Consider the following 16,109-nt stretch of genomic DNA (forward strand, 5'->3'; position numbering starts at 1 on the left):
GATTTCTGAGTTTCCTTTCAAGTTTTAGCTGTAAAATTTTCATCTTCATAGTATGCCTTTCTTGTTTTTGTTTTAGAACTGTTTCTAAAAATTCCTTTTTTAGTGCATTGATATCATTCTGGGCGATAATATTTTTTGACTGTTTTACTTTTTTTACTGGTGGACTGTCTTGCACTGACGTTGAACTGCTTCGCTGTATATCTAATCCAAAACAAAGCTAATTATTATTAGCAATAAAATAAAACTTAACAACTCACTAAAATTTGTATTTTTGACTTGTAGCTAAAATATATCAAACTAAAATTTGTGAAGCAGTTTATACCTTGATCTACGTAAAGAACAGTTAATGGTTCTCCAGTGTCTGTCGCTGTAAGTTCGGGTATTGAATCATCATCAAATTGTTTTTTCAAAGGACTAATTTGACCTGATATCATTGCTGCCAAATACAAAACATATTGATAGTTAATTTTATTTGTAAAATAAGTATGCTTCATTGTTGGCCAATAGTTCAAATGTTGTAGTTTAACATTATTGTTACAACAAAGTATTATATATTTTGCTTAGAGTTTCCTAATTTAAACAGAAAGTTTTTGTATCACAAGATACCCTAACTTCAACACTACAAATAGTATAGTGGTGTGTTTGGTTGAAGTTGCCTTTTAATATAAAATATCACCATACCTTCAACTTTTTGCAACTGAGCATCTTCAGCGGGCGGTGGCCCTCCACCTGTGAGGAAACGCTCTCTTCTGACAAAAGCCGATTCCTTTTTAGCCCTCGATTTAAAGTTTTTCCAGAGGACCTGAAACTGCCCTATATTCGTCCTATATTCCGTTTTGTATTGGTTGATTTGGCATTAAAGGTCTCGCTACGTTTTTCCCACGCCTTAGTTTTTGCAGCAGCTGTTACACAGTCAGTTTTTTGCATTCTATGTCATTTTTATAATTGTCAATTAGTTGGATGAGTAAATTATTTTCGAAATCGTTAAAATTTGTTGAGCGGGGCATATTTACTTTAACTTTGTTAGCTGACAAGATGTAAGAAAAAAATTTTACGGGGAAAGCACCGAAATCTCGTTTCCATAATTCACTTTGATCGGATCAAGCGCGGCTCAACTGATCGTAGTTTGGTGCATACCAAGTGCCTCAAAGGATCAAACTAAGATCAACTGATCCAAGTTTGATCTGATCCATGTTGGTGCATTCGGCCCTAGGTGTGGTAAACAGAGGTTTAAAGGATTTTTTGGGAGAGTGGGATTCCAGAGTGCAAACCTATCACATTTATAATACAAATGAAATGACTGTTTTGTTTGTAAAGATGGTTGCAATTTCGGGAAAATAAGTTAGATTTAACCCTTAAATTTTTTTGGAAAGTAATCAAAAATTAAAAAAAAAATTTGTGGATAATTAGGGCAAGAAATAATTGGGCTTTTTTATAAGATGGGATAAAAATAAAACAAAAATAATCCATAAAAATAATTTTGTATAGTCTTTACCAAAATACTGAAAATGTATCCCTTTTTAAACTACACCGTTCGCATGATTAAAGTCCTAGGTAAAGGCGGAAAATTTTCGGTTGTAATTAAAAAAATTGCAAAAAGCCGTTACAAAATTGTAATTCGTTTTTGTTTTCACATTTAAAAAAAGAAAACCTTCAAAGTCGAAAAAAAGTTAAATGGGCAAATATTTTTTTAAATGACTCTGAAGCGAAATACTTATCGCACAAAGAAAAACAGCATTTGCGTAGTTGAAAAAGGCAAAGCATATATAGTATTTAGGGAAGGCCTAGTGGCATTTTCCTTTTGATCAACACACAAAAAAATAATAGATTTCAACCATTATTTTTCGTTTAGATGCAATGTAAGCTTTATCAATTCGAAGATGTGTCCCAAAACTGGCTGGAGAGAGGTGTGGGAATACTTCACCTAAACGACGGCAAGTGTTCGGACGACGACGTACACTTCCAGTCGCGATTAGGTTAGTGAAGTATCAGCGGTTTTTAAGAAAAAAAAGTTCTTGCCACTTTTCTCAAGTTGGATAACCCGAGTTAAACGCTGGATCAGTGAGGTTTGAAGTGATTTATACTTTGTAAAACCAGGACTGTTCAAGTCGCTTGGCCAATATACATGTTTATATTTTACTGCACATTTTAAACTTTATTTATCACACAACTGCTGTAATTTTTAGTATTCCGTTAAGATACACCATTTTATGTTACATTCGTGTTGTTCCCTGATAGTACGTAATTAAGTGCTTTTATGTATCGAATTATTTTAGAATTTGTTCGACACCTGTAGCCTAAATACGTGTTGCCTAAACATGCTATTTTAGCCTTTGTTAATATGAATACAGTGATGCGGACTCACGGAAGCCTAAGGTTGGTACTGAACACAAAGATATGGTCACAAATGACGGTAGATAAAGCAAGCAAAAAGTCTGTTCGTGTATCAGCTCAAACTGGCGATGGAAAGATTGGCGTTTTTCTTATAACGGTAAGAAAACAGCTAAAAGGCACTAATCAGTATAACAGCAGAAGATTTTATTTGCTTTGAATTCTTATTTTAAAAACTTAATTTCGAATGTAATACATCTATATTTATCATTTGGAAAACCGTATAAAACCTTTTTTTCATGTATGTTTTAGTTGAAGTTGCCTTAGAATCACCAGAATTCGCAATCGCTGTAAGGCTCAAATCGAGAAACATTGGGCCGGATCGTAACGTATATATTTTCTTTTCTTTGTCGCAGGCCGCTATTAACGATGCTGAACAGATCCATCGCGCTCTCGAGTATAGAATTTTACATCAAAAACAGCTCGAAGAAAAGCGAAAAGACTTGGAAAAAAATCCACAATACTCAAAAAACAATTTGGACGTAAAATCGGGTTTGTCAAGCGACACTTCATCGGACTGCGTGGTACGAAACGATTTGGAAAAGGACAACTCGGGCTCCGCGAATGTTGCCTCCTGCCCAAAACAGTCGCAAGTCGAATGCCATTCGGAAAACACCGATTCACAAGCAGCAACACTTTGCGGAGATCCTGTAACTACTGGTTCTTCTCTTGAAGCGCAAAACGGACAAAACTCTGACGTCGCAACATAACTGAATTGTCATGACAACTCTTTAAAGGGTAACAACCCGACTCGTGTTGATGCTGGCACACTGAGACCTTCTGCTTGACAACTCACTTCTTTCTAACGGGCTTCTCCGTATTTTGCAAAGGAAATTTGTTCAAGGGTTAAAACGTTGCTCCATTAAAATCGTATTTAATAGTTTTGATTCCCGATTGTTTCTTTGGTTATTGTTAGAAGTTAAACAGGTGTTTTGCCTTTTTAGCTGACATAAGTTACAGATAAGAGACATTTCTCTTATGGCTATAACATTGTTAATTTTCGCACTGTCATTTCCTTCCCTGTTTTGTTCGAAATCGTTTGCAGATTTCTTTACGATGTTTATCTTTTTCTTAAATTTTTGTCATTGCACCAGCGTATTTTCAACAGGTTGTCGTTTTGGTTAATACTGAAAAAACATGACATCATGAATCGATGGAGCATTTTGCGTCCAATTCAACATTAGTATAAACACACAGCTTATTTGCTAAAAACCTAGCATGGTTTTCTTCGATGTAAAAATAAAGTTTTTATTTCTTTATAATTTTTGTTAGAAGTACATCCCACATTTTAAAGTTATTCGATCACGTTTAATAAAGACACAAGTGCAAGCGCACAAGCAAGTATGAATTACTGTAATCTAATAAATAAATGTATTGGTTCTTATGCTTGTAAGTTGTATTCTACTGTATAAAGAAATTCCCACCGTAAGTTTCATTGATATCTTCTCCACCAAACACTTGTCTGTTATGACAGGGACAACTGACAACTTGTGTGTAATTACTCATATTTTCACCGAACGTTTCCAGTTTTTTATGAGACCCTTTGTTGCAAAATAAGAGTTCGCTTTCCATTACCTAATAAAACTTAACAATGGTACTAAAGGTACACTGAAAGCCATGGTCGGGCTAACCGAAATCGAACTATGAAGGATTTTTCTTCAGTCAAGGCAGGGGTTCCCAACCTGTGGTACGCGAAGGTATTTCAGGTGGTACGCGAGTAGTTTCCAGTTTTTTCACAAAAACCAGAATTCACAATTTTTATATTTTGTTTTTCTGTTTTTTCCCAACAAAAAAATCCTGAAGCCTATTCATTGTTACGTAACTATCCCTGCTGTTTCGTACCATTACGAGCTTCAAAATACAGGTCATGTGAATTGTCAACAAAGAGCACTGGTGCTTTAAAAAGCCATTCAACGCTGTAGGACAGAGGGGTTTAATTATGTCAAATAGGTGCTCTTGATAGATATCATCTGTTTTATAGCTTAATCTACAAATCGCATTGAAAAATGCTAGTTGTAAGCTAAAAATAGGTAAAAGTATGATTCGATCAAAATAGTCGTTCACATCAGTGGTTTTTAACCGGGGGGCGCCAAGCACTTCTTAGTTGGGCTCAAGCTCTACTCCAATATTTAACTTTTATAACGATTTTATCAGTTCCATGTTGCGTTAGTTGTTAAATCTGCTTGTATGTTGTCTTATGCATAACATCAAAAGTACACATGTTCAGAGAAGTACGGCAATTAAAGAAAAATGAATCATAAGTTTGCGATTTGCGAACTTTGAGGCTACTTATGTTTTAATATATGTTCTCGAATTTGGGGACAATATTTGCTATTTATTACGGTCAATTCGGATTGTGTTTAGTCTTATCTCATCAAATTGTGTTCCAATTTTAACAACAAAACTACGAAAACATTTTTCACTTGCGCAAATTACGAAATATTTTTTGCGTTTTGCTAATTGGGGAGAACTCAGACGTTTTTGCGCCAATTTATAATCATTTGCAGTAAATAGCCTTTGCATTGTGTGCCATCAAACTTTTTTAAAAACGATTACTGCGTTTTTTTTCACAATATGTCTTTCAAAATCAGCTCGATGTAAACCAATATATCAATCCCGAGCAATTTTTTTCGCGCTACGCGGCACGAAGAGTTAACTTTTCTATTTTCATGCTGTCTGATTGTTATGTAGGCCTATTTGAAAAATACCAAATACGAGATTGTAAAAAGGTTGGGAACCCCTGAGTTAAGGCCAGAATAGATAAATCTTCCTGAAAGGCCAGATTGCAGTTTAGCTGTAGAATACCTTGTGCATACAAACAGGATACATTAAGCAGTAGCTGTAGTGTTGTTTCTAGATTGCTCCCCTTCAGGGGGGGTGGCGCAGTTGGTATATTGATTTACGACATGGCTCAGGTCGGGGGTACAAACCTTGCTACAGGCTAAACTTTTTTAGCTTGCATGCATAAAAATCCTTATTTGATTTTTTGCATATCAAAAGGACCAACAACCATTAGAAGGCCAAAGAAAAGCAAGACGCTGGTTATTTTACAAAAATATGTAAACAGTTGAAATACTTATTAGCAAAAGACCTAGCATATTTTAAATTAATAAAATTAGCAAAGACCTAGCACTGACTTGACTTAAGTCACTGTTTTAAAATGTTGTTTCTTTAAGTGTTTTGTATAAAATTGTGCTAATTATCCTAATTTTTGCACATAAAACAATTGTTTTCTATATGTTGCCTTTTTCTTTTTTTTCGGTTCAGTTATTGGTCATAATCGCAAAGTTTAACCATTCCAATATAATTTAACGTTTTATGTTTATGACAAGGACGTGACTTGGTGTTGTTTTAAATTGGACTTAACTGGGACTTGACTTCGGTAACTGATGACTTTGACTAGGATTTGATTTGTCATTTATTCAAAAAGACTAGACTTTGGATTTAGATAGTTATTCTTTTCGTTTCGGTTAAAAGGATTGTTTCGGAAACCGGTTCAGTTCCGGTTTCGGTTTCGAGCCTTTTAAAAGTTCCGGTTGGACTAAATTTATTTTCAAAACCGATTTATAGAGTTCCGGTTCGGATGCAATATGCGATGAAAATGTGGGTCAATAAATGTAGAGTTACGTAACGTAAACAAACAGCAGTTCTTTACTAAAATTTCTGAAAAACAAAAAATAAACGTTTTATCTAATCAGTAATCTTTTTTTTTCTATAAAATTTCTAAGATGGCATAACTTTACTCTGTTAAATAGAAGTTGTGGTTCAGGTTTCGTTCAAAATATTCGGTTCAGTTGCGGTTTGGCTCTTAGAATCTTTCAAAAAACGGTTCAGGTTCGGTTACGGTTCGGTCTATCGAAAATGTCGTGATGCATAGCATGACCTGTTTACCCACATATCTGTAGGATCGCAGGTTTACCCCGTCCAGTCAACAAACACCAGTAAAAAGATCCAGGATGGACTCAAATCACCGCACCAGGTCTTTAATCCTTTAATCACTGCTCGATCCAACCTGCCAAATCCTTTGTAAAACGTCCAACTATACCCACACCTACTCAACCTGGTCAGCTAACCCGACAAGGTCACTCGTCTCTACGCTGACCAGCATACCCGGAATCAGGACCAATTCTATTCGGATTAAATTTTTAAAGCAACATTTTTCGCCAACCAAACCTTGCAGTTTGTCGCAACGCAAATTCCAACCCAGATCACCATAAATTGTTTCAGGCCGGCCCACATCCAGAGCATAAATCCAATCCTAAAGACAATTCCAACCCTGGCATCCGTATTCCAACCCCTGTCACCCATATTCCTAGAAACCATCATTTATACAACTGTTTCTTTCTAGCCAAACTATTGGACACGATTCGAAATGCATAAAGTCACTTTGTTGTGTCCGCCTATACTCAGACTTAGGACGCCGTTTTCTCTTAGTGCAAATTTCGACTCAGCAGACTTCCGAAAGTGCTGCCATGCGTGTTTCTACAACAAACTATATAGCATTCAGTAGCTCAACCGTAAGCACTAGAAGAACTCAAACTCAAGTCTGTAAATCAATTAAAAAGCATACGGCCGTAATAAAAACTTAGAAAATCCACAATGTATAACCGCATTCATCCAAAACACTTTTAAGACGGTTCGTAAGCTGCGATCGCCAAAAGAGGTCGAAGTTTAACAGGCACACAAACCACTAGGCCTACTCTTTCAGCAAGGGCTGAACGAAGTACTTTAGAGAAGTAAAGGGAAACGGACAAACTTCTATAGTGGCAAAAACACTGCGCCCAGTACTATTAAGTCTGATGTAATTATCACTATATATTTAGGATCGACTGAACTGCTAAGAACCCTTGCCCATGAATACAAATACTGGCTTCAGAAATGGTCCAAAAGAAAATAAGCATCCGTTCGTCAAAATTCCAAAATTTAGCAATGACGATACCATAAAAGCAGTGAACAAACTACTAAAAAAGAAGAAGCTTCAAACAAACTCCAACTGAAGAGGATTGGCAGCGTTACCCTGAAGAGGAGGTGGTAGGCGAAAGTGGATGCATAATGACGAGCGAAGAAGGCAGATTGTAAAAATCCAACACAGGAAAAATCTTTCTTCTTTATAAATCTTGGTAGCACACCGAGCAAAAATACTTCCCCATGTTGACGAAAACATAATAAGCATTTGACAAACTACCAAAGAAAGAAAGCGTCACCAATTCCCGACGAAAGAAAATTGACATCCTGACTGCGGCACACAACAGGCAGGCTTAAAAAATCAACAGGAAACAGATCGCCCTTTCTTACAAATGCCAAAAACCAATAAAGGAATGCTCCTGGATGTCACTCCAAACTGGCGGCGCCAAACACAATCAAAATATGGAAGAAAATTGGCACCGGTACCTCCAAATTGTCCAGTGCAAGCACCCATAGTACCGTGTGAACTTTGGTCGCCAACAAGCCTTGGGCACCAGGCAAAGCTGGTTCTGTCTCTGTATACTTCGTGTATCGGCCAATCACAAGATATAAGTTAAGGTGGACACCCAATCAAAACTGTGACAGATAAGCAATTCGCCACAACCTATGTTAAAGCTTTGTAAGCTTAAGAATCAAATTAAACAAAAAAATTGACTAAAAATGCTCCCCGAAATTAAGTCGATTCCAATTCCAATACAGTCTTTAACGTTTCATGACTCTAATAAAAGAGATAAGAAGAAAGAGGAAGATTGGATAGGAAACATGCAGAGAGCCTTGACAAGGGAGAAGTTGTTCAGAATTCAGGGTGACCCTGAGCATCGCTGCACCCCATTTTCTGTTGTGAGGAAGCCGACCAGGATGCGGATGATCATTATTGAGGAGGTTAACTTCCTGAATAAAATACAGGAACTGGAGGAACGTCTTGACATTGTCCATGCGTGTCCGGCGCTATGCGGGCGATTGGAAACGTTAAAGATAAAGCTACTTTTAGTCATAAAATGCTTCTCATTTAATATTTTATATTGATCACAACTATTATTCAATTTACAGTCAGGCGATATCAGCTTCTACGACCAGGCTGGATTTCGTTGACGAGTTTACCGATGATCTACCACTGATTACAAATAAATATAGTTGTTAACTGTGCCGTAGAACCACACACAGGATGAATGATACAGAGGAAGAAGAGACGGAATCTTGACGACACACTCGCGACATCCCCAACCTTACGCAGCAAAGTCAGTGGATACTAATAGCCTACTTGCGTAAATGGAAAAAAATTATGAAAACTTAAGTAGCTCGCAAAATATATCTTTAAGGTTGATATTTCGCCTATTAGAACTTGGTATTTCTTAGAATTCGCGAGATACAACTAAGTAATCAATTGCAATTATGTTTGGTTTAACAGTCTTCCAAAATGGAAGCTAAACCATGTACGTAGTAAATCTAAGTAAAACTTACATACTAGTAAAATTGGTTACATGTGCAGAATATAGCAACAACAAGTGGCAGAATGGGGTTCCAATGTTTAGACATATTTGTCTTTTTCGCGTGGCATAATAATTTAAGTATAATTATGCTACCTAGCAATAGTCAGCCACATCTTTGAACGCAAATTTAGCTGCAGTTTTTGGTTACCTTTTTAACTGCGATGGAATTCGGTAAGTTACACATACAATGATTGGGCGCGGAAATATTTGTGAATCATTGATGGAAATTTATCGCATTATTTGCAATCTTTATCAAAAAGAAAGTCGAGTTTGTTTCACTAGACTGACTAGAGGTTGGAATTCTGTTTTAACCAAGTTGTTGTTTGTCAGATAACGGTGTCTCTAAAGAACAGACAACAAAGGCGATCTTGATTTGATAGTTTATCCTGGAAAGCCTAGTTTTGTTTTAAATAATTTATTTGTCAAAGTGGCGAAACACAGAAGAAACACAACTACCCTGATAACAAATACCGCAGCAAGCAGTTACTCATAGTAGATCCCGTAAACTGTTGCGGTGGCCCAGAGGGTTCGTCCCTCATAGAAAGCACATACCCAATTGTCCCGCTTGTCGTCCCACAAGCATCTGCTACCCACTCTGATGCCCTGGTCTTTCAACTGCCCAATGTGGACAAGAGCTACAATTTTGTATCTGCAAATGCAAAATAAGAAATACCATCACTTAGATTTGTTTTAGTTATATACGTTGCCCAAATGATGATGCTTTTTGTCAGACCTGGGAAAACTCTGGCCAAGCAATTTAATCCGGCCCGCGACATATTTTAATACTTTAATAAGTAAAAGCAAAGCCCTACGTTTTTATTTATTTATAAGTATTTTACTGAATAAACTAAACTTGTAGAGCATCGTCATGTATTACTACCATGTCATATTGTTTAAACAAGGATATTTGCAGTTTTTTAGGAGTCAAACTTTATATTGTGTGTATTTTAGACCCCCTTTCATGTACGGCCCTCCAAACCCGATACAGTTTTGTTTCTCATGCGACACTCTTTTCTAAATAATTACCCACCCTTTCTCATGATTTAAATCCTCAAAAAACTATGGCAGGTTCCTGGGAACGCGAGGCAGGAAATTTAATGTAGACTTTGTTGTGGTCGATGTGATGACAACAGAGTACACCAAAAAGGCGCAATACATAACACCCAACAAATTTGATGTGCAAAGTTAAGATGAAGATCGGTCTCAATGACATTATGGCTATGGCAGTTGATCCCGAACTTTTTAAACTTAGGGCACCCTACATAACAATTAAATAGATTCTAAATGATGTACGAATAAATCCAAATAAAGTAATAATATTCAAATATTTCACAAAATATGACCATGAAAATTACGTTATTACCTTTTGTAGCCCAGATTCTGTATCGCCTTGATTATTTTGTCAGATATTGATTTGCACGCCTGCCGACATTCAGCCAAGTTGTATTCAGTGTCTTCAAGGCTGTCCTGTAACGCAACATAAGTTGTGTTTTAAGCTATTGATTGTAATGTGTTATTATGCAAAAAACATAACACCCTGTTAACTAGTGGAGTAAATTCCCGTCGAAGAATTTAGAGACACAATGGTTGGTAGCCCACGGTTTAATGACGTATTTCGATGCACAACACAATCCAAACGCTGTATTTTTTTATAAAGAAACATCAAGGTATCAGTAAAATGTGAAAACAGAAACATGGCAACTACTCGTGTTTAAATTCCATTTACAGCTGAAATTCATGGTTTTAAATTATATTTTTGTTTTAATATTACTTGGCTTATGTGGGCACTATCATCACTCTGCCGTATAGTTGGCCTAATGAATCTAGGTGAAAAAGAGCCTAAACGTGAAACAAATTTTAATTGAAGGTTTGTTTGTTAATTTATTATATAAAAGGTTCCAAGAAACAAGGATTTTGATCTAGTTTAGGTAACACATTTTTCAATTCTACAATTTCGATTAGCCAATTAGGCTGATTTAAATGTCCAGCAATCTCGATACATATTGTCATAGATTTACTTAGGGGACTAAAAACCAGAATAATTTTTGTCAAAATCATGAACGTTTGCGGCATTTTGAAGTCTATAATTGGGGAAATGATGTTGCTTGAAACGTTTGTTACTCGTCAACATGTTATTGGAAATTATTTTGTGTCTATGTTTTACATGATACGGCTTTTAAATTTACATTTCAGACTTAAACGACATCAATACAAAAAGGTGCGCTGGAAATTAAAGTTGATGTACTGCTGTGGTTGGGTAACAGGAAGTAACCTGGGTTTGTTTAAGCTTTTACAAGTCGCAATCTGACAACAATCAACGCGTGTTCAGAGAACGTTCGACATCCTAATAAAAATGGAACAGATTTCACGCGTGTGTCAAAAATTTTGTATAGATTTTATAATCGCTAAACTCACTAGCAACCGATTAAAGCACATGGCCGCTTTAACACCATATGCAATGTCAATGCAACAAAATTCTACACACAAAAACAGCTAAACATATTTACAAGAAACGCTTCTTAGAAATACGGGAAAACAAATTTATCCTGAGATATATTCAATGCAAATTATTGAAGCGAAATATGTACACTGTTGTAGCCTATTTATGTTTTTCTTGTTTGGTCTATTAATTGTCAGTTTTTCGTATCAGCTATTGTTTTTATTTATTTGTACACTGTACAGTGTATTTTATTCTGACAAGAACGGTACTAGCCAATTTTAATTCTGACAAGTACTAGGGCTAGGCTATATCGTTTGTGTTACGTAAAAAGACATAAGTGACGTGCAAAATCTTATGTTATAACTTTTTTTACTTTCTGTGTGAATTTGTGTGTTCAAAAATTATTCAAAGCAAAATGTAGTTGTGAAATTGCTTTAATCAAAACCCCTTCAAAAGCAAGCGAGCTATTTTGTTTGTATGTTATTGCCACAATATCATAGCATTTCTTTCCCTATTGTGTCTTCGGTTTCTCAGCCGTGGCTTTTGTTGAAAATGTGTGATATACATTTTGCAAACTATATGCGACATTAAATGGACAATGGCTTTCAACTTAACGCGGTTGTTTGGGTCCGCGGCCGAACTTCGCAGCTATAGTCTCAAGCAGGAAGTCGAAGTTCATTTTACACGAAAAATAATTAATCGAACCTGAACCACTTTTTTTTTAACTTTTCAAGTGACCAAATCGGATATTTTTTTGCATTTTATAAATGATTTTACCTAACTTGTATATTATAAAAAAATACCTTTCTCGGCCAAAAAAAAACGCCTTACTAGGGTCATTTTTATTTTAACCTAAATAAAAAAAAATTTTAACTTTATTTTTATCAAATTTTAACTTTGTTTTAACCTAACGAAATTGCTTATTTGTAGAGGCTACAGTTCTCCCTTGAATTGATGCCAGTTACCCAAACACCATATTTTGTCTAATTCAGTCTCAAACGTAATATTTTTTTCGAAAAGTCAAGGTTTTTATGGATTATAAAAAGTGCGTTGGTTTTTTTGGCGATAAATATAACTTGCTTAGGCATTTTTGTATTACAGAATGTCAGTAGGCTATTTCTAAAATGCGAACGGTTGATCTTCGAAAAGACTACGTTAATGAAGATGAAGTGTTTTATAGGCATTATTTAAATACGCAACAATAAATAAAAAATGGACAATTTGCGATAAAAGTTACTGCTGAACCAAGTGGGCAGTGTGACATATTTCCTGCTTTTATGGGTAAATATGTTTTAATTGTGTCGCAGTTCCTGATTTACAATGCTTTCACGACGATTTTTACAAAAAATTACTCTCAAGAAACACAAAAACTTTGTCAAAAGCAATAATTAGACGAATTTGACTTTATTACAAAATTTTGACTTTATTGTAAATTTTAACTTTATTTTAACCTATAAACTTCTAACAAACAGTCCCCTAGGTGCTGAAAACAACTTTATTCTTTGAATTGTGGACAGACGAGCCCCTTAAAAAATTTTATTGACTTTTGCGGGCCCTATAGTAATGACATATAAAGAGTTTTCCAACACTATATACGGATCTGTTCATAATTTTAATGTTGAAAATAACGGCCCAAATAGACGTAAAAAGCGACATGCTTAATTGTTCAAACGTTTCGGCAAATGCTCATGCCACCATCAGTGAACAATAAAGCATGCCGCTTTTTACGTCTATTTGGGCCGTTATTTTCACCATTAAAGAGTTTGCCAATTCTTAAAATACTTCAACTTACAATGAGAACTTGTTCAGCAATTGCTTGGACCTTTCCACATTCGAACCTTTGGTCTGGTTCTAGTTTGTACGTGTTTTGGAGTCGAGTTGCGAGCTTTTTGATCAGAAAACTGTCACTTACTGGATCCTCTCTGCAGTTATGTTAACAAAATATAAATTTAATTTCTTTGAACCGATACAGTTTCATTGGTTTAAAAAATATGTTACTTTTCTATTAATCAGCATTACTAAAAATATTCCTCCCGAAACAATAGTCTCTACTGCAATACAGTTATAATATTTTTCATTTGCTTGCTTTCTACATTAGTTTTTACACCCTTAGCCTACTTCTGGTATAAATTCTTTCGTAAAGCGTGTTAAAGCAAAGGTCGGCAACCTTTTTTGGCACTGCGGACCGGTTTAAAACTGAAATTTTATCGTGGACCTGCCTTAAACGATCAACCAATGTTCGGTAATTGAAGATTTATACAACTATGATTCAATGGTGCACAATTTTAGCTATTTGACGGCCGCATAAACAAGTTTGTACGGCCGGCAGTGGGATGCCCTATAATGTTGAATCTGAGACGTTACTCAAAGTTAAGTGTTAGTATCGGCATTTATACCTATAGGGTAGTATCGGCACCAAACCGCTAACAAATTAATAAGTAACGTTTTAGCCATGATTAGCGTTCCAATGGAGTAATTTCTGCCTTTAAAAAACTATTAGGTAAAAATATCGCTTTTGCGTTGATGCTACAGCTTATTTATTTTGTATTCTTTATGCCGGAAATATTTTCGCATCGCTTTCCCACACTGATGTTTGCCAATCTAAACCAGGAAGCTTGAGACAGATGTCTAACATAAAAACTCGCGTAATATTAGACCAGTTAGAGAAGTGACATTTCCGCAACAAGTAAAACAAGTTTGTATCAACGTAAGGCTGCCAACACTTGTGTATTCTTAAACATGTATTCAGCTGAATTAGTATTCAGCTGAATTAGTAGTTACGGTCAACCGCCGAAGGTTGTGTACCCTTGACCGCTATGTTAAAGTTAACGTGGCCACAAACCAATTGGCAAAATAGTCCTATCTTACCCAAACGTCCGTGTGCTGGAACCGACAGGGTTTAAACGAGCCAGCGATCCGTCAAACATGCTGCCACGACGTCGCATAGCGGAGTTCATGACACTAGAAATAGGATCTGCCATCTGAGCGAGCAATAAACTCAAATAATAGGCAACTAATTTACAAGAGTAAGTTGGGAACGCAAGCTCTTCTAAAAGTTGCGATATATTGTTCGACGGCAGATATTTGTCCGAGTAATTAAATAAGTTTCGACTTCTCTAATAATCTAAGCAAAAAGCCAATCATGCCCTTTGCTATATTGCATTTTTAATTTTTTTGTTGAATTACACCAGGGGTCGGCAATATTTTTCTAGTCGCGGGCCAAAACCAACTTAGAAAGGTCTCTGCGAGCCGCACAAATGATAACTAAGAATTGTGTTATTACAATGTTAGAACAAATGTGAATCAGGCGGGCCTCGGATATTGTTTGCACTTAAAAACGTGTTTAATTACATTTAGAGAGGCAGTAAAGAGTTGACGCAAAGCGCAAAAAATCGTTTGTTTGGTTTAAAATTACAGTTCACACGTCGTCATCCATATCTACCACTAAAAAGTGTCATAAAACTACTTTGAGGGAACGCGATAACATTTAAAGTTAATCTAGTTCAGTGTTTGCGATTTTTTTGGTATACCGGTATTTCTTTTAAATTTCTTGTTTTTATTAAGCCTACATTGCCGAAAATTAAAAAAATGTTTACGTTTTCCGTTTTTTGCGCTACGCAGCTTGAGAAAGTAAACAAATCGGACGTAGAATAACATTTTTTTTTCTTAAATTTTTTCGGAATTACGTATTTAAAATAGTCAAAAAGTATGTGGAATAGACTCGTGTCTGATTTGTCAAAGAGGCGGCGGGCTGGATCCGGCCCGCGGACCTTAGGTTGCCGACTCCTGGATTAGACATTACCGTCTCGTAACTAGTGTAGGCTACGTTATAAAGTATTTTTCAAATGATTTCTAAGCTTAGGCAAAAATCGCAAAGTTATGGCGACTTTTAAGGTACCGGTAGCAATGATTATTAAAAGCTTAGCCCCTCTCACCTGACGCTTAGTCATGCAAAAATATTACAATTCCATTTTAAAGGGAGCAGTTGGTTCACGAAAGGAGGTATTTTTAATTTGTGGATGAACATTTTTTTGGGAAGAAATTGGGGAGGGAATACTGTTTGTTAAAAATATATAATTTTATAGTTTGCTTAAATGACAATCTTCTTTAAGTGTAGTGACTAGTGCAATGGTTCTAAAATATTTTTCATATTTCTTCCACATAACCCCAAACACTATCAACTCCTCCTCAGCAAAAAATGAAGTATTTCATTTCAATCTTTATTTATTATCACTTCGATTCGCACTTGTACACCTTATATTGACATATTTAGCCATAAAATTTGTAAAAAATCCTTTTGTGTAAAAATACTTTTTTATAACTATGGCATAGTTTTGTCTCGAAGTACACGTTTAGGACAATGATGTGTAGGCCTAAGTAGATTCTAGTGTAGAATATTTGCAACGAACTTTTTTTTTCTTTTAGTGACCTTTTAAAGAGCATTTGACTGTGATTGTGTGCCTAGGGAAAGAACATAGTAGGTTTATAACACTGGGGTTCCTCGAGCCAGTGAAATGTTTCCATAGGGTTCCACTTCAGCAAAAAAGTTGAAAAGCACTGCTGTAGAGGCCAAGTCTTAGCTAGGCCTGGTAGGCTTTTTAAAACCTCTGGGATTTCTAATTAACAGGTTGGACTTCCGTTCAATTAGTTTCAAGGATTACATTTTTCTTTTTTCCAGTTTATATTATACTTCATGAAGAGGTATAGGTTTATGCAGAACGAATAACAGCAAATCCATTGTGACAAAACATGCCATACATAGTTGGTAGGCTTATGTCAATTAAATTTACGGTTTGTACAGTTAACGTTCAGAAAAAGCTAGT

General features: G+C 35.8%; 2 protein-coding genes across 3 annotated transcripts in view; one reads left to right on the forward strand and one right to left on the reverse strand.

Moving 5' to 3' along the window:
- Window positions 1-4,193, forward strand: part of LOC146164355 (ran-binding protein 3-like) — a 29,968-nt gene extending 25,775 nt beyond the window's left edge. Inside the window, exons 10-12 of one of the 2 annotated variants that reach the window (XM_083381205.1) lie at window positions 1,853-1,976; window positions 2,352-2,491; window positions 2,748-4,193. In XM_083381205.1, the coding sequence (XP_083237331.1) occupies window positions 1,853-1,976; window positions 2,352-2,491; window positions 2,748-3,101 (618 nt within the window). In that variant the 3' untranslated portion in view covers window positions 3,102-4,193. The remainder of the gene's footprint in view (window positions 1-1,852; window positions 1,977-2,351; window positions 2,492-2,747) is intronic. The other variant, XM_083381204.1, reaches the window with a different exon arrangement.
- A 5,136-nt stretch (window positions 4,194-9,329) lies between these two features.
- Window positions 9,330-14,249, reverse strand: LOC146164356 (dynein light chain Tctex-type 5-B-like). The gene is made up of 4 exons (XM_083382807.1): window positions 14,155-14,249; window positions 13,079-13,208; window positions 10,210-10,313; window positions 9,330-9,495 (listed from the first exon to the last, which is right to left on the reverse strand). Exons 1-4 carry the CDS (start codon window positions 14,241-14,243, stop codon window positions 9,330-9,332), a joined length of 489 nt encoding a protein of 162 aa, XP_083238933.1. The 5' UTR covers window positions 14,244-14,249.
- Window positions 14,250-16,109: the final 1,860 nt, after the last annotated feature.

This window comes from Ascidiella aspersa, chromosome 2, assembly GCF_963924565.1.
Source record: "Ascidiella aspersa chromosome 2, kaAscAspe10.2, whole genome shotgun sequence".
Lineage (NCBI taxonomy): Eukaryota > Metazoa > Chordata > Ascidiacea > Phlebobranchia > Ascidiidae > Ascidiella > Ascidiella aspersa.

Excerpts from the sequence above, each read along its gene's own strand:
- LOC146164356 (XM_083382807.1), bottom strand. The coding sequence starts at position 14,243 with ATGAACTCCGCTATGCGACGTCGTGGCAGCATGTTTGACGGATCGCTG. Across the intron at positions 13,209-14,154 it reads TCCAGCACACGGACGTTTGG|AGAGGATCCAGTAAGTGACA; the intron begins GTAAGATAGGAC and ends ACATAACTGCAG. Across the intron at positions 9,496-10,209 it reads CAGAATCTGGGCTACAAAAG|ATACAAAATTGTAGCTCTTG; the intron begins GTAATAACGTAA and ends TTGCATTTGCAG.